Source organism: Schistocerca gregaria, chromosome 3 (genome assembly GCF_023897955.1).
Source record: "Schistocerca gregaria isolate iqSchGreg1 chromosome 3, iqSchGreg1.2, whole genome shotgun sequence".
Taxonomy (NCBI): Eukaryota; Metazoa; Arthropoda; class Insecta; order Orthoptera; family Acrididae; genus Schistocerca; species Schistocerca gregaria.
In genome coordinates this window covers 861,220,949-861,240,430 of record NC_064922.1, presented here as the reverse complement: position 1 = coordinate 861,240,430, position 19,482 = coordinate 861,220,949, and the positions used below count along the sequence as shown (strand labels likewise).

At 43.7% G+C, this 19,482-nt stretch overlaps 1 protein-coding gene across 7 annotated transcripts in view; it reads right to left on the bottom strand.

The window, feature by feature from the left end:
• The window catches only part of LOC126354868 (histone deacetylase 5), a 595,379-nt gene that overhangs the window by 88,581 nt on the left and 487,316 nt on the right, over positions 1 to 19,482 (bottom strand). For all 7 annotated transcript variants that reach the window (XM_050004863.1, XM_050004862.1, XM_050004865.1 and 4 more), the window contains one exon: positions 10,036 to 10,178. In XM_050004863.1, coding sequence (XP_049860820.1) covers positions 10,036 to 10,178 — 143 coding nt within the window. The remainder of the gene's footprint in view (positions 1 to 10,035; positions 10,179 to 19,482) is intronic.

Below are 19,482 nucleotides of genomic sequence, written 5' to 3'. Positions count from 1 at the left end.
CCATTCCACACTGATGAAGATGCAAAGTTAGTTCTTTTTGCTGATGATACAAGTATAGTAATAACATCCAAAAACCAAGAACTAAGTGATGTAATTGTAAATGATGTTTTTCACAAAATTATTAAGTGGTTCTCAGCAAACGGACTCTCTTTAAATTTTGATAAAACACAGTATATACAGTTCCGTACAGTAAATGGCACAACTCCAGTAATAAATATAGAATTTGAACAGAAGTCTGTAGCTAAGGTAGAATTTTCAAAATTTTTAGGTGTGTCCACTGATGAGAGGTTAAACTGGAAGCAACACATTGATGGTCTGCTGAAACGTCTGAGTTCAGCTACGTATGCTATTAGGGTTATTGCAAATTTTGGTGATAAGAATCTCAGTAAATTAGCTTACTATGCCTACTTTCATTCACTGCTTTCGTATGGCATCATATTCTGGGGTAATTCATCGTTGAGTAGAAAAGTGTTCATTGCACAAAAACGTGTATCAGAATAATTGCTGGACCCCACCCACGGTCATCCTGCAGACATCTATTTAAGGATCTAGGGATCCTCACAGTAACCTCACAGTATATATATTCCCTTATGAAATTTGTTGATAATAATCCAACCCAATTCAAAAGTAATAGCAGTGTGCATACCTATAACACCAGGAGAAAGGATGATCTTCACTATGCAGGGTTAAATCTGACTTTGGCACAGAAAGGGGTAAATTATGCTGCCACAAAAGTCTTTGGGCACCTACCAAACAGCATAAAAAGCCTGACAGATAGCCAACTAACATTTAAAAATAAATTAAAAGAATTTCTAGATGACAACTCCTCCTACTCATTGGCTGAATTTTTGGATATAAACTAAGTAAAAAAAAAAAAAAAAACCTTAATCATTAGTGTCATGCAATATTTTGTGTAATGTAATTTCTTGTACAGACATCTTTTATTAACCTGACACGTTCCACATCATTACGAAGTGTCGTATTCATGATCTATGGAACAAGTATTAATCTAATCTAATCTAATCTAATCTTTCCACGCGACACCCTCGAACTGTTCGTTGCAGCCCTCCTAGTGTTGCTGCCCGCGAACTGGCGGCTGAGAGGCCACACGTAGCTGGGGAAACGGCGACTCAAGATACCCGAGAGTCGCATTTTATTTAGAGACTTATGCTAGATTTACACAACAACTTGGTTGCTCCAAGCACCGTTACCATTTCGTCGCGGTAAAATGCAACAGTATTCGAGTGACTATTTACCGTGTAAGTGACATTTAGAAAACTGTTGATAGTGCGCTATTTGCAACGAATGAACAGTGTATACGAATTTAATATAATTTTTTCTTACTTCAGCATCATACCCGACCACTCAAATGTTAAATACTGGACTGAATTTATTTACAGAGACACACTGTGTATAGCGACTCTGACAGAAATAATTACCACGCGATGTGTACTCCTTGTTAACATGCCACCTCCAACGTCCGGTTGTTAACAAAGGAGGGAGAAGAGACGCACACCAAAGTTAATTCCTTAGCGGTGCCGGAAATCGAATTAGGATCTTTCCTCTGAAAACTTCCTAATGACTGCTGACCCGCAGCGGGCACTTACGAACATAAAATTGTTGCCGAATTAGAAAAGGGTAAATCTTTTATTCAGGCATTTGCTCTCGAAAGTAGATATAATGCGCGCAGTTCAGGCATCGGAAATAAGAAGTCTTTCGTTCTTTGACAGCTCCGAAATCTACAGACACACGCCGGATCCACAACGTATGCTTCTATAACATAACGTGTGTGTTACTGTTGTGAGGAAATGATCTCGCATTACGGAATCCAGGTGTTATAAATAAAATAGAAAAGGTCTGAAGGAAAAATAATGACCGCTGTTCCGATGAGTCGTAAGTCAATACTTGCCGGGCGCGGCTCAAGTTTTTCTTGAGAATGAGGAAACAACTGCCTCGGGACAGACGGAGCCAACTGTCAATATCGCGTTTCCGCCCACCTCGTATTATCCTGGCTCGGCGTGACATTCAAGCGCGCTATGTGACGCCACTCAGCTTTCGCGGCTATGAATGTCGCTACTCCACTGTGCGAACGTCCTTAAAAATTAAGTACGCACCTCCCACCGGCGGGGAGTAGATTTAGGTGACAATTAACGCGGGCTCTTAGGGGTAACTGCCAAATGTTGGTGGTCGGACCCTGCAGAGGAATACCACGTGCCAGTGGTCGCGGCCGACGGAAAGCAAAACGAGCAGAGCCCAGAGAAAGAACGACTTGCTGCAGCGTCTTCCGCGCAAGTTTCAGCGCTTTCAACTTCATCCAATTCGAACAATTAAATCGAACGATCGAATCGCGACATTTGGGTGCAGAATAAAAATTCTGCACAATACGACGCTAGCTTTATCGCGAAAAACCACCGATAATACATCTCGACGGTTTCGCATTCTGCGCACTTCAATTTACGTGGGTGCGACGAGACTGCACTTCCGCTCACGTAGCAATCAACGCGATCTGAATTTAATTGTGAGCCATAAGTGTGAGCTGAGCAGGGACAAAACGGCTCACTCGTCGATTATGAACAAGCCAGTCTTCGAGGTACATTGAATCGAGGCGATGCTTGAGTTAAAGGTTCGTAGGTGCATAGGTGCATGTGAGCGCTTCCAAGTCGGGGCAAGAGAAAGCATAACGAGAGGGACTAGTGGGAAACGTTGGTAAGGGGGTTACACACGTCGGCGGCACTGTCATCACCCGTCGCGAATTTCTCTTAGGTCTGCAGCTACAGGTGTACCCTGCAAGACACTGTACAGTGCACAGTGAAGGCTGTTTCGTACCCTTTCGCGTAAAGCGCAAAAGAAAAACGTCTATCCCGATGGCTCCGGTGCGTGTCCAACTGTCGCAAAATCTTCTTCAAACACAAGTTAATAGTATTTATCCCGAAGGTGTTACGTAGCTGCCACGATTTTAATAGTGAGACCATTAAATTTTCGTTCGATGGCTGGTCTCCACAAGCTGGTTCAGTGCTCTAGATTTGATTGTAACTGCATTTGCAAATGCATTCCAGTTTTCCAGAACCCTTCTAATAAATCCAAGTCTTCCGTGCTCATTAACTAATATTGATTTTTCGTGATCGTCCCATTAATTGCCTCTAAAATACAGTGAACCGGAATTCCGCCGATAAAATTTCCAAGATTATTCAGGGAGTATTTCGGTATAAAGTAAACGTTCACTCCGATGGATCCTCGAAGTGTATTTTATTCCATTTCTTACCCCTATTTATCCCTGTGTGTTTACTACACTACAGTGCCCAAGTCGGCGTGGTTACTGTTGCAGGCATCAGTAATATCCATTTTGCTCTCAGCAATCTGCACTGATCGGTTCCGTCTCGGGTTTGTTTTGCCGACAGTGTCCGTTCGTCCGTTCTACTTTAGCAGACGCCGTACACTCTGCAGTCACCGTGGCAGCTGACATTTTCAAACCTGTACGGGAACAGTTCTGCTTGTTTTATGTCCAGTACTATACAATGACGGAGCAGACTGAGCACAACGAGATAGAATTGTACACGTCTTTTGTGTTTCAAGTTTTGGTGATTGAACATTACAGCCGGCCGGAGTGGCCGTGCGGTTCTAGGCGCTAGTGTCTGGAGCCGAGCGACCGCTACGGTCGCAGGTTCGAATCCTGCCTCGGGCATGGATGTGTGTGATGTCCTTAGGTTAGTTAGGTTTACGTAGTTCTAAGTTCTAGGCGACTGATGACCTCAGAAGTTAAGTCTCATAGTGCTCGGAGCCATTTGAACCATTTGAACATTACAGGTTTTCTCAATGTTGAGCAGATATCTTCACAAACAAGCAAAATAAATGATAGTCACATCAACACTCTGCAACGTCCCACTGGATATCACAGCGCCCTTACACAATATCTCGGAAAATACCCCTTAATAAGCTACGAAATTTTGTCTCTACATACGATGTTACATGCTCCAGGACTTTACCACTGCCTTGCAGATGAATGCTAATTGGTTCTTTTTCTCCGTTATGGCTATTACCTTGCATTTTTTCACATACAAAAAAGAGTTGTCTTTGATGACGCTAGTGGGAAACTTCGTCAAAGTCTCTCTGAATACCATTAGACTCTTACACATGTCTGTAGATAATGATGTCAGTGAACAAGCTTATTACTACTTTAGTTTCTCTAAAACATTCGCGGTTCAGTATGACGAATGAGACTATAACCAAAAACGTATCGTCACAACTGGGTATCGTAAAGACAACCAAATGTTTCTAGCTTTTCTATCACTCGACGATGTGGAACAGTGGATTTTGTCTACCTATTAAGCTGCCTATGCCATAACAAGGATTCTCTTTTGCTGAAACTGAATGGTGAACTGACCCCCAGTATCTGCTGATGGGAGGCATGCTTACGTATAGTGATGATTGGTAAGACTGTCGTGGCGTATCTGCTGTTGGAAGGGGCGCTAAAGTACAGTGGTGTGTGATGAGACTCGCCTGAGGTAGCTGTTGCTTGATGGCATGCTCAGGAATAGTAAAGAGTGATAAGACTGACAACTGTATCTGCTTATGGAAGGTGTGCGTAGCTATAAAGATTGTGAGACTGGACTGCTGTATTTCCCAGTGGAAGGCTGTTGAGTGTAATGACCAGTGGTGAGACTGACCTGACTTATCTCCTGATGGAAGGTATACTTAGGTAAACAGATAAGTGGTGAAACCTGCTGTAGTTGCTGGTGGAAGGGTGCTTAGGTATGGTGATGAGTGTTGAGACCAATCTACAGTATCTGCTGGTAGAAGCTGTACAGGGTGACACAGAATAACGGGAATGTTTGAAATGAGTAGTGGCAGCCATGGGCAGGTGGCAGCACTGTGGGTTCGTGACAGCGAGTAAACAGTCCGCTTGTGACAGTTACCGAGTAAGCAGTCCGCCATTTTAGTAATCATGGACCAGTGGAACGAACAACAGCGTGCGTTAGCCATCAAAATCATTTATAAAAACAATGATAGTTTGGTAACGGTGCAGAGGGTATTTCGACGATTTTATAATTTAGGACGTCGTGACGCCGTTCCGTCGAAACATGCGATAAAATGTTGCATCAATAACTTTTAAGAGACTGGATCTGCCCTCAAGAAGAAACCGACAGAACGGCCAAGAAGTGTGCATTCTCCAGTGAACACTGATGTACGCGAGACTGTCTTACGGAGCCCACGGCGTTCAATTCGTAAGCAAGTAACAGCAGTTGGAGTGTCCCGGGAGAGTGTTCGCAGAATTCTTCATCTTGATTTAAAATTTCATCCGAACAAACTATAGATGGTGCAACAATTAAAGGACAAAGATTACCTGTTACGATTAGGATTCTGTCAACAAATGATAACAAAAATAAACAATGACGATGAATTTCTAAAAAAAGTTATGGATGTCAGGTGAGGCATATTTTCGTCTCACAGGTTATCTGAATAAACAGAACTGTCGTTACTGGGCAAACACAAATCCTAATGACGTTCATGAGCGCCCTTTACACAATAATAAAGTGACAGTATGGTGTGGTATTTCATCACATGGAATTATCGCACCGTATTTTTTTTCGCAAATTAACAGGGAAACGCAGTAACTGTCAATGCCGATAGTTACGTGGAGATGATACGAACTTTAGTTACACCTGCAATGAACAACTTTCCAAATGTTCAAGAATCCTGTGTTCAACAGGACGGAGCGACATCACACACTGCACGGCAGTCATTGGCGTATGTGCGAAAATTGTTTGGCATCCGTGTGATCCCACGATTAGGTAACAGTCCCTGGCCCCCTCGTTCGCCAGATTTATACATTTGTGACTTTTTCTTGTGGAGCTACCTCATGAGCAAAGTCTAAACGAGTCGACCAAGAACCCTGGAAGAGTTAAAACGAAGAATTCGGGATGCAACTCACAGTATCCTCGCTGAGATGTTGCAGCGGTCAATGAGGAATCTCAACAGCAGATTTCACGAATGTATTCGTACAGGAGGACGCCATCTAAAGGACAATTTTTAGAAAATGATAAATGCCATCAATGTTTCGTAAATGGCAAAGTTGTAAGGTTTCAATTACTATGAATGCAATTTCTTTCCCTCAACACTTCTAGTTTTATGGGATTGTGGAAATGTTCCCGTTTTACTGTGTCACCCCGTGCTTAGGTATAGACATGAGTGGTGAGACTGACCAGGTATATCTTCTGGTGAAAGGAGTGCTTTGATATGATAATAAGTGGTTAGATTGACCTGACTTATCTGATGATAATATGGCTACTTACATATATCGATGGGTAGCGACACTGATCTGTATCTGCTGGTGGAAGGCATGCTGAGGTATCGTGATGAGTGGCAAGACTGACCTGCTGCATCTTCTGAAGGAAGGTGTGCTTAGGTATATTAGAAGTGGCAAGGCCAACCTGATGGTGGAAGGTGTGCTTAGGTATCGTGATGAGTAGTAAGACTGACTGATGCATCTGCTAGTGAGAGCCGATGATTGGTGAGACCGGCCTGATTTATCTGCTGGTACAAACCATACTTCACTACAGTCTCGGCATACATGTGAAAATATGCGCAACCTAATAATTCCTAAACGCTGTACATACAAATGGGATATTTCTGAGGTTCACATCTTGGGTTGGAGATAGAAAGGTAGGGTCAAAAGTTTTGGATAGCACTTGGGCTATGGCCACTTGTACACTCAACAGATGGATTGTCCCAATATCAGTATCGTACAGTGCACGGTCAAAGTGCACTTGTTACGTATGCATATGGAGCAAATCGTTTGGTTCTATTTTGCATTTCATGTAGTCTATAGTGGGCCTTAAGCGGCTTGTGGAGGCACCAGTAGCTCATGGGCAGTTTCTTCCAAAGCCCAAAAAAGTGTTTTCCCACCATTTTTTCATATCAAAACCAAGTCCCTGAGTCCAAAGCAGCTACACACAGAAAATGGTTTAAATTTTTACGATATATTCCTAAGATCTCGACGTCAAACAACTAAGAAAATTTTCCTCATATCTTCATTCATTTCATAGCTACAGAGGTTCAAAGTTACCCTGCTTGTACACATATAATACGCACACAAAATCACGTGAGGCGAAAACGTAGTTCATAAAGTGACATAGCACGTAGAAATACGATGTAAAGTGGCTCCGTTATCACCAAGAAGTTGCTGTGAACTCCATTTTGTAGTACTGAAGAACACGCATGATTTATGTTGCATGTCAATTCCGGTCTGAAGTGTAAAATTTTATTTTGCGTTATTTCAATTTCCGATAAGCAAACTATCAAAATTTTACTGACCCATAAAGTGAAACAGCAGAAAAATGCTCCTATCAGACCTGTTTAAAAGACTGACTGAAAAGTGGAATGCTAGCTGCCTCATTCCACATCCTCAGCACCTTTAAAACTTTTCCCAAAAATTTTGGCTTGTGGATGTATCAAGCTTTCTTATGCTGACAGAGAACGAGACAGTGGTAGAGGGAAAGAGACAGAAAAGTAATAAATACTGAAGATAGTAGACTGTGATTGCGGTACAGAGAGGACAAAGGAGGCAACAGTAGCGTGAGAGAAAGAAAGGGACACAGTGGCAGTGGAGCATAGATGACATTGACAACGATCCTCAGAAAAGAGTGAAGGAGAGGAATAAAGGAAAGAAGAAGGTGGAAATGGGTCAGAGCCAGTGACAATGAAAAACAACCCCGCGACAATGACAACGAGGAAGAGAGAGATATAATGACAGTGAGAAGAGACAGCAGCAGTGGTAAGGACTGTGTATGAGGTATTGCCAGTAAGAAAGAACTAGAGGGAGGCAGTGACAGCCAAAGGAGACAGAAGTGATGGGACAGAATGAAGATGACAGCATCTGTCAGACAGGAGACAGTGACATGTGGGCACAAACAGATAATGACAATAAGTTGGGCTGAATGAGTAACTGAGAATGGGCAAGTGAGAGTGGTCAGCTACGAGCGACTTACAGCGATGGACTGGTGGGTGTGAGTAATTTCTAGTTAGATGAGCTTGTGGGAGTCAGAGGTGAGTTGCATGTTACAAAGAACTCCAATATGTTCACAGACAAAAACTTTTGGAAAGTTGAGAAGGTAGAATGAGGCAGTTGGCACCCCAATTTTGTGAGTGTCTTTTAAACAGAAGCACATTCATCTTGTTTGTTATCCAATAGGAGTGTTTTGTTGCTAATACATAATATTCAAACGGGTCACCTCTGAATAGATATGCCTTGCGATCTAGACTGGTATAAGTATTTTCCGAGATTATAAATGGATCGCTTAAGCCTCCAATAAGGTTTTCAAAAAAAGTTTGTAAGGTACACTGATGAGTAAGAACTGACCTGTATCTACTGGCGGAAGGTGTGCTTAGTTATATTACGAATGCTGAAGATATATCTAATTGTGGAAGGTGTACTTAGCAATAATGATGAGTACCAAGGCTGACCATTCGTACCAGCTAGTAGGTGTGCTCACGTATACTTATGACCAGTGAGAAATGCCTGCATCTGCTGGTAGAAGGCAGGGATAGGAACAGTACTGAGTAGTGATACAAATATGTTGTATCTGCCAGCGGAAGGAACGCTTAGGTACAGTGATAGCTGTTGTGTATACCCTGCTGTTATCTGCTGGCGGAATGTGTACTTAGGTACAGTGTCAAGTACTGAGCTGGTCAATCTGATAGTGGAAGGTATCCTTACGTACAGTGGGATTGTTGACACTGACTTGCTGTATATGCTGATGGAATATGTACTTTGGTATGTCGATAAGTGGGCAGAGGGTACAGCTGTATCTGTTGGTGGAATGTGAGCTTAGGTATGATGGTAAGTGGTGAGTCTGATCTGCTGATAAAAGGCATGCTTAGGTATAGTGATGAGTGGCAACACTGCGCAGCTGTATCTGTTGTTAAGTGTGCTTCAGTACCGTGAAGAGTGGCAACACTGACCTTCTGGTGGAGTCGATCTTTGGAGCCGTGAAGAGTGGCAATACTGACCTGTTGTATCTCCTGCTTAGGTATTGTGGAGTGTGGTATCACTGACCTGCTGTATATCCCAGTGGAAGGCATCCTTGGTGTTGTGCTGAGTGGCAACACTGACCTGCTGTATCTGCTGTTCGAAGGCATGCTTCGGTATCATGTAGAGTGACAACACTGACCTGTTGTATCCGCTGCTTAGGTATCATGGTGAGTGGAACACTGACCTGCTGTATCTTCTGGTGGAATGTGTGCATCGGTAATGTGTAGAGTGGCAACACCGACACAATGTATTTGCTGCATAGGTATCGTGGTGAGTGGCCAAACTGACATGCTGGTGGAAAGTGTGCTTAGTGTCATGGTGGGCAGCAACACTGACCTGCTGTATCTGCTGTTGCAAGGCGTACTTCGGTATCATGTAAAGTGGCAACACCGACCAGTTGTATCCGCTGCATTGGTATCGTGGTGAGTGGCAACAATGACTTGCTGTATCTACTGGTGGTAGGCGTGCTTAGTGTCATGGTGAGTGGCAACATTGACCTGCTGTATCTTTTGGTGGAAGGCGTGCTGTGCTTCAGTATTATGTAGAGTGGCAACAGTGACATGTTGCATCCACTGCTTAGGTATCGTGGTGAGTGGCAACACAGACCTGCTGTTGCAAGGCGTGCTTTGGTATCATGTACAGTGGCAATACTGACCTGTTGTATCCAATGGCTAGGTATCGTGGTAAGTGGCAACACTGACCTGCAGTATCTGCTGTTGCGAAGCGTGTTGTGGTTCTGTACTATGTAGAGTGGCACCACTTACCTGTTGTATCAACTGCTTAGGTATTGTGTTGAGTGGCACACTGATTTGCTGTATCTGCTGGCTGAATCCGTGCTTATTGTCATATTGAGCAGCAATAGTGATCTGCTGTATCTGCTGTTCCAAGGCATGATTCGGTATGGTGCGATATCTGCTGGTGGGAGGCGCGCTTTGGTAATGTGCAGAGTGTCAACACTGAGCTGTTGTATCCACTGCTTAGGTATAGTGGTGAGTGTCAACACTGACCTGCTGTATCTGCTGGTGGAAGGCGTGCTCCTTATCGAGTGGCATGCCGGGCAGGCCGACCCCGGCGGCAGCGATGCTGGCGCCGGTGGCGCCTCGGCGCTGAAGCACGGGGCTCGACGTGGGCGGTGAGTCACGTGCCATATCTGCAACCACCACGCCACCAACACTCTTAGAGTAAAGGTTCTAATGGGCGTGCGTCTTAGATAGTAGTGTAATGCCCACAGAATTAACTAATGTTTTCTTTATGACTAGTATCAGGATTTTAAAAATATTATATTTATTATGTTTCGCCGTATTTTCACGAAGTATAGGGAATCAACGTATTTTGGCGAAGTACCGGAAACGTAGTACATGTAAACGGGACCATTTTTTTTCTGCCTAGGTATTTTCGCAACCATAGGCAGATATAGTGACTAACTCTTTTCTAAGCCATGCACACGAAATACGGAAAGATAAACCGAGTGGAAAAATTGAAATATCAGTATCAAACAAGGTTGGGATATAGAACAAAAACTTCACAAAGCGTACAAATTGAAATGGGCGCACTACAATAAAGGAAACATTTCAAGACCGACCAAGCAATATAGTACAGTTGCACTACCAGAAGCCTCTACGCATTAGAAACGACCACAATCGGAGTATCAGACATCACAGATACAGAAAAAAAATAGATAAAAGTTAAAATCCGTAGAAATTATTTTTTTGGAGCAGTACACAGACATGGTATATGGACGAAGACACTTATCAAAGAATTATACGAACACAGAGACTCACAGACATGAATAGAAAACGCCCACTAACATACTATGGACACATGTAGAATGAGTAACAGCAGACTGAGAAAAAGGATTATTGATGTAGTAAACAGTTCAATAAAAAAAGTATCAGGAAATAGAAGACCTACAAAAAGGATGAATCAGTAGGAATATGATAAATGAAAGAGAAAAATTCAGGAACAAAACTATGAACACGAAACTCGGGGTAAAAGAAAGAAAGAAAACAGAGAAACAGGGCAAAGGAAACAAGGACACAGGCAAAGAACGAAGAAGCTCTGGGAAGAGAAAAAGAAGCAGACAAGAAAAAATGAATAATCATTAACATTCAAGTTAACCACTGTCTTAGAGCAAAAATGTTTAATGTACACTGAGGTCACAGAAGTCATGGGATACTTCCTAACATCATGAAACTTCCTGGCAGATTAAAACTGTGTGCCCGGACCGAGACTCGAACTCGGGACCTTTGCCTTTCGTGGGCAAGTGCTCTACTATCTGAGCTACCCACGCACGACTCACGCCCCTTCCACACAGCTTCACTTCTGCCAGTACCTCGTCTCCTACCTTCCAGACTTTACTGAAGCTCTCCTAACATCGTGCTGGATTCCCTTTTGCCCGGCATAGTACAGAAGAAGACATGGTATTGACTCAACACGTCGTTGGGAGTCCCCTGCCAAAATACTGACCTCTCGATTATGTTCCATATGTTCGATGGGATTCATCTCGAGCGATCTGGGTGGCCAAATCGTTCACTTCAATTATCCAAAATGTTCTTTAAACCAATCGCGGGCCGGTGACATGACGACCTGTCATCCATAACATTTTTATCATTGTTTGGGAACATGAAGTTCCATGAATGATTGTAAATGGGCTCTAAGTAGCGGACTATAACCATTTCCAGTCAAGAATCGGTTCAACTGCACCAGAGGACCCAGTCCATTCCGTGTAAACACAGCCCACACCATAATGGAGCCACTACCAACTTGCACAGTGCCATTTTGACAACTTGGTCCACGGCTTCGTGGGGTCTGCGCCAAACTCTAACCCTACCATCAGCTCGTACCAATCGAAATCGGCAATTATCTGACCAGGCCACCGCTTTCCATCCTTCTAAGGTCCAACCGATATGTCGCGCGCCCAGGAGAGGTGCTAGAGGCGCGGATGCGCTGTTAGCAAAGGCACTCGGGTCGGCTGTCTGCTGCCGTAGCCCATTAACGCCAAATTTGGCCGAACTGTCCTAACGGATTCGTTCGTCGTACGTCCCATACTGATTCATGTGGTTATTTCATGCAGTGTTGTTAGTCTGTTAGCACTGACAAAACTCTACACAAACGCCGCTGCTTTCGGTTGCTACGCGAAAGCGTTATCCGTGGTGAGAGGTAATGTCTGAAAAGTGGTAATCTCGCCACACTCTTTACACTGTTGATCTCGGAATACTAAATTCCCTGGCGATTTCCGCAACGGAATGCCCTATCGTGCAGCCGTAATCACATCGGAAACCTTTTCACACGAATCATCTGAGTATAAATGCCTATGCACTGACCTGTTATATCATGTATACGCGATACTACTGCCACTTGTATACATACATACTACTGTCTTACGACTTTTGTCACCTCAGTGTATTATATCTATAAAAATTACAAAACTGGATGTACGTATGCAAGAATGTTCCACATCTCCTCCTAAAGCACTGGACCGATTTCAACCAAAGTTGGTACACATATCACTTACAGTCTGGGAAGAATTACTGTGGGGGTAAGAACCACCCACCTATCAAACGGGTCGGAGTGGGTGTGGAGAAAACAAAACCACTTTAGTTATCCAGTATTCGAGAATGAGAGCACTTAGAGAGTTACAACAAATTTTACACGTAATTTCAAAGCATTACGATGCTACATTTTCGCTGTTCATGGAGTAAAACTACCACATGAAGCGTGACGTGTTAACTTATTACTTCTTTACTACTAACTGTCTTCCTGACATATTTTGCAGACTGTACTCAAGTATACCACTGAATTCACCAGAAAAATTACATCACTGTACGACACCTTGTTCAGGAGATACGATGTGGGCCGGCCGGAGTGCCCGAGCGGTTCTAAGCGCTCCAGTCTGGAACCGCGCGGCCGCTACGGTCGCAGGTTCGAATCCTGCCTCGAGCATGGATATGTGTGATGTCCTTAGGTTAGTTGGGTTTAAGTAGTTCTAAGTTATAGGGGACTGGTGACCTCAGAAGTTAAGTCCCATAGTGCTCAGAGCCATTTGAACCATTTTGATACGATGTGGTAAACATTAACCTGCGTGAAAATGAAACTGCAGGGCGAAATTCGCTAGACATACAGGTGAAATAGTATACTCACATGTTAACCATATGTGAACTACATTTGACACGTGCGTGTGCGATCAAAGCCACGGGTAAGAAGCTTATTCAAAATCCATGGAACGATTTCAGTCAAGTTCTGTACAAATATTAGTTACAGTCTAGAAAGAAATACTACAGGGGTAAGAACCACCAGGCTCCTTATGAGTGGGATAAAATGGAGAGAGAATGGGAGGACGAGGAGATGGACAGACAGTGAGGGAGAAGGATGTGCTAGGAACAGATAGAGGAAGACGGGGGGGGGGGGGGGAGGGGGGGGGAGATGGACACATATAGGAGAAGGGGAAATGGATAGAGAAAGGGGGAGGAAGACACTGGTAGAGGGACGGGGAAGGAGGAGATGAACGGTGAGGAAATGGGAAGTAGGAAATGGACACAGATAATTGGGAAGAGGAAATGGTCAAAGAGGTGAAGGAGGAAGTGGACAAAGGGGGAAGAAGACTGGCAGGTAAGGTGGAGAGTTGGGGATGAACATAGGGAGGGGGGGGGGGGGAGGGAGGGGTGAGGAGGAGGAGGAGGAGGACAGAGATGAGTACTCCGTGTAAACAAATGTACCGCTTTTTTAGGCTACTTCGCTATTCACACACTGACAGTGTTTACAGAGAGCAAAAACCATTATTTATAAACAAAAAAGTAAATATCAAACGTAGTGGCCACCGTAAGTAAACAACAGGCCCGCAAATACACAGAGATCTTTAATAAGTAAAAAATTCCAAAATAACGTTATCTATTTTTTTTAAAGGAACATTAGATATAAATTTCTTTTACACCAATGACCAGTATGTCCAATCTATTTCTCACACGATCTACCTCTAATATTAGGCGCAGATGCAATACTCAGACAAATGCTTTTTGGAAATCGAGAAATACTGCATTTTCCTGACTCTCTCGATCCAAGTCTTTCGGTATGTAACGTGACAAAAATGTGAGTTCGGTTTCACATGATCGATGTTTGCGGAATTTATAAAGAAAGAAGGAAGGAAGGTAAGTGTTTAACGTCCCGTCGACAGCGAGGACATTAGAGACGGAACAGAAGATAGGATTGATCCAAGGGAGGCGAAGGAATTTGGCTCTGACCTCTCAATAGAACCATCCCGGCATTTGTCTGGAGCGATTTAGGAAAATCGCGGAAAACTTAAATGTGGATGGCCAAATGTGGGCTCGAACCGTCGTTCTGCCGAATGCGAGTCCTCCGAACTTTATGGTGGTTGGTAAGGAGGAGGTCACTGTGTTCGAGTGTGTTTTATTCTGCCTGTAACATTGTGATTTGTAAGCATATGTAGTCTGTTTAGTGAGACTTCTTTTATTCATTATTTACTGGGTTAAGAACCACCATACTCCTGTTGGGATGAGTGTGCTGGCGTAAGATGACGCCAGTACACCATGCGGCAAAGAGGTTGCGATAAGATCGATAGTGAGACTTCATTTATTCATTATTTTACTGAATATTTTACAACACTGCCCCCTCTTCTAGTACATCTGATCATATAGCATGCTTTTTCAGTACGATCACTTGCCCTAGCATGATACTTCGTAAATGATCATCTACCCCCTCTCTCTTTCAGCAAATTTGCATTCGTCTTTCAATGTTTTCAGTTTCTCCGTCACAGTGTGTCCTTTTCCAGTATTCATCTAAGTCATCAGGGGTAAACTTAATACGCCAGTACTGAGCCTCTTGCACTTTGATAATATTTCCTTGAAGCGTTTTTGCTTTGGCACTCTTGTTACAGTTGCGTATTCACGCCAAGTGCTTCTCATGCCTTTTTGCACATATTGTAAAGAGTTTGCTCGATTTAACTGAGGCTGCGGGCTCTTCATAAACCATATGAATTTAATGGCACACTTTTTTATCCTCCTCCCTTCTCCCTCTTTTCAACTCTTTGCTTAATGTGTTAACTCTGGTAATTAAAATGCACTTGTGAAATCACACACGCTGCTCGTTGCAGCTATGCGCATGTAGGACGCGCAGGAGCGCCACCTATCAGAGGCGACCTAAGGTTGGTGCCTCTACTCTTCAGCCAGTTAGCGCATATTGCCAGCTCTGTACGTGGCATATTTACACTGTGCAGGATCCGATGCCACTTTTCATATTTAAATCTCACGTGCTGGCGTAAGATGTCATCAGCTGCAGCCCAGCGGGAATCGTAGTAGTAGTTAGCACTGCCACTAACACAGAGACAGGCAGCACATACTGTACGAGGGTTGGAACTTAAATAGTGGAAACTATTCATTCACAACCGATACAAAAGATATACATGTTTGCATCTGCTACTGTCCTTCAAAATAGTTACAAGCGTTGCGTAGAGCCCGTTACCGCGATGTGGAAGGCGTAGTGTACCGTTAGCAGAGCCTGTTCTGTTGATGGCGCGAATGGAGCGGTCTACTGCCTGTCGAATCTATGGACTAGTTCTGAAGCGAATGCCACGAAATGGTTCCTTCACCTTCGGAATCAAATCAAAGTCACAAGAACTTAAGACCGGGGAGAATGGCGGATGGTACAGTACTTCCCAGCCCCACAGAACGAACAGAGGAGCCACAGCTTACGCTGTATGCGCCCGCCCCTTGCCGTGCAAAATGATGGGTGGGGTGCGAAGAAACTGTCGCCGTTTCTTTCGGAAAGCTGGTCATGGGTGATGCTCCAAAAACGAACAGTAATACAGTGTATTGACGGTCTGCCGTTAGGATAACACCATCACAGTCTTACACGAGAATCACCATAACTTCAGACCGCTCCATTCGCACCATCAACAGAACAGGCTCTTATACTACGCCTTCCATATCGCTGGAAACGGGTTCTACACTACGCTGGAGACAACTTTAAAGGACAGTAACAGGTGCACACATGGAACTCTTTTGTATCGGCTGTGAATAAATAGTTGCCAATATTTGAGTTCCAACCTTCGTACATAGCGGACTTTGTAATTCAACAGCAGTGAGGCTAACATGGACTATACAGAAGACCTTGGACCACAAAGAATATCTTGAGTTAAATAAACTTTCCATTCTTAAGAATAAGGAACCCAGTTAATCTATGCATGCAGTTTGTGTTATAGAAAGAGGATACCGGTTCAAAATGGTTCAAATGGCTCTGAGCTCTATGGGACTTAACATCTGAGGTCATCAGTCCCCTAGAACTTAGAAGTACTTAAACCTAACTAACCTAAGGACACCACACACATCCATGCCCGAGGCAAGATTCGAACCTGCGACCGTAGCGGTCGCGCGGTTCCAGAGTGAAGCGCCTAGAACCGCTCGGCCACACCGGCGGGATGAGGATACCGGCCACCAAACAAGATCCTCGCCTTGCTTCTATGGTACAGCTCTATAGAGACAACGAGATGACAAACATATACACACACACACACACACACACACACAATCTTTGAAGTGCTTTCAAGTGGCATATTGCACGTTGTTAGAGCCAGTGTCAAATATGTGATATTTTAAGAAGTCTTAAGACAAAGCCCTATAGTAGAGAGCTACTACATTTAAAACACATATTTTAAATGGTGATTGAGTGAATGACACGCACATTTACTTGGCAAAGAGAACGACTCCAACATCGAATATAGATAACTTGAGTCTACATGAGTATGCTTCAGTAACATCGTTTGTAAACATTTTCTGTAATTTTGCTTATTGTAATGATACTATTTCTGCCCCACACACGATGTCGTAATATTTGTTAATAGGCAGAATTCCTTCTGCAGGAGACAATTTTAAAACTGTAGAAAACATCGTTAAGGTTTAACAGACCTGTATCTTGCATCTGGCTATTATTTCCAATCTACTGAAACTCTGAGCTTGTATTAGTACTGTATATAACGGGCTATTAATCGGGCACTCAAACACTGGTGGTTTACCCGGCGAGATACTCGAATAAAGGATTTTCAGGCTGATGATGTAGTGTCCAGTACGTGTTGAAAACAGGATGTATTTATGTGCCAAGTAGCACCTCTGACGTCTGCGCAAGCATCCACTGAGACTCTGTCCTGCAAAGATGAGCTGTCCACGCTTAGTACAGAAACTGCTACGTCACTCACAGGGCGCTCATCAATCAGACTCTTTCCTTAAAAGGTAAAGCTTTCTGATGTGTTTCCGGAGTATATAGTCATTATCTTGTAAAATACTGCGCACATTTGGTCACAACAACTGGCTGACACATCAAAAATGTTATCTGTAAATATCAACTGCATTGCCCACCTGAAAGTTGATTATTTCCTGTTCAGTTATCTCAGAATTCTAAATACGGTTCAAGAATAATTAGTAATATCTTTAAACAGTCACAGGAAATGGGCGAGTTGTATGCAATCAAAGGAAAGGAAATCGGTAAGTTTTGATTGACCGAAGATGATTAAATAATGTAAATTTCAAACAACTTACGGCCTTGCAGTCGGGTGAGGTCTACTACAACCGCCGATATTTCGATAGGTGCACACCTAGTCACTTTCAAGGCAGAAATGCAACGAGAGAGCTCTGTGCAACTGGAAAGTTCTATGTACAGACAGCTGGAATTAACGATGGGGAGCCCACTGTCACCTATTATTGCCAATCTGTCTATAGAATATTTCGAGGAACGTGCCTTGGAGTCGGCGGCATTTTGTTATTTAGTCTCATGGGAGTGAGAATTAAAACAGACTTTTGTGGCATCGGTGGAAGACTGGGATATGCCGTTTATTGGAAGCGAACTCTCACTGATTTGTATCTTCAGGCTGTTAGTTGTCACTATCCAGCTCAGCGTGAACGGGTGCGAAGTACATTGGTTCATAGGGGCCATGTCTTCTTGGACCCTGAAAGATTGCCAGCTGAGTCTACTTCCAACTAATGTTACGCCAGAGCGGTTTTAGTGAACGGCAGATAAGACGCGCGTTGCACTTAACGACCAACCGTGAATTGCGAGAGTGATAAAAATAACGAGATGGCTCCCAAATTTACTGCACTTCGAACATGGTGTCATATGTGATTCTCCGACCATCATATAAGATGAGAGATACTTTTAGGCTCCGTGAGGCGGTTGTTACGGTATCCCTTGTAGTTGTGGCGCGTCGTACAGTGGTCAGACCATCAGGGCCGTCGAGGACGCTGTCCTGAGCGTAAGCTTCACACCCAATTACAACGGCCGAGCGAATGTGCTACTGCAGAACACTGTCTCGATACCGGTCATTCTGTGCAGTAAAACACAGATTCCAGCTATTGCGTCAGAGTTATTAAGTAAGACCTGAAATTAAATTAGCAAGTGACCTTATAAAGAGAAACGGAGGTTTCAGCTTAAATTCTGCTTGGAAGCCTTCTCTCTCTCTCTCTCTCTCTCTCTCTCTCTCTCTCTCTGGTCAAACAACAAGGGAACACAGTCAATGCGGTTTGCATACCGATGTTCAAAATTTGGTTGCACAGCGCTTCCTCGTTGCATTTGTGCCTTGAAAATGACGGGGCGTGCAGCTGTCGAACGACGGTAGGCCAAAACGTTACCTGCTGATTTCCAGTAAGTAGTTTCAACATTTTATACGACGAAACATGATGTGGTTGACAGTGGATTTTCCTAAGTCAGTAAATCGCGTATAAGTGCTACCAGTGTTTTTAATCGTTATACCATGTTACATGGAGATCGGAGAGTCGCAGTTTTGCAGTCTTAAAATCTAAACAGCACAAACAGAACACACTACGATGCTTAATATGGTGTACGAAAATCCTTGGCATTCAAAGCAGCTTCCAGTTGTGTCGGAAGGGATAAATACACCTCCTGTATGGTTTTCAAGGGAATATTATACGATTCTTCCTGCAAAATAGTGGCAATATCAGGGAACGGTGACGGAGGTGGACAGCGATCACGTATGCTTCTCTCCGAGGTACACCACAAAGGCTCAATGATACTGAGGATCTGGTGAATGTGTTGACAGGGGAAATGGGACAAATCATCCTCGTGCTTACGAAACCAGTCCTGGACGATGAGAGATGCGTGAACAGGGGCCTTGTCTTCTTCGAACACGGCATCACCACTGCGGATGTTGATGACTACGTGTTGAAAGGGACTAAACTACTGGGTCATCTGTCCCTCCTTATCATGAGAAACACACGTAAAATGGTAAAAAGCGAAAAAGGACTTGGCAAAGTAACCTGCTGTCGCTTGGGGGGGGGGGGGGGGGGTGTACCCGCCACAGGGGAGACTCTTCACACAACCACCCCTAACACTGGAAGTGGAGAAATATTGTAGATTAGTGTAAAATCCGCTGTCCCTCAGGAAATGCAAAGCTTTGGTAGTGGCCGTCTCGTCACCTGCAAGCATTTGAGGCAGTG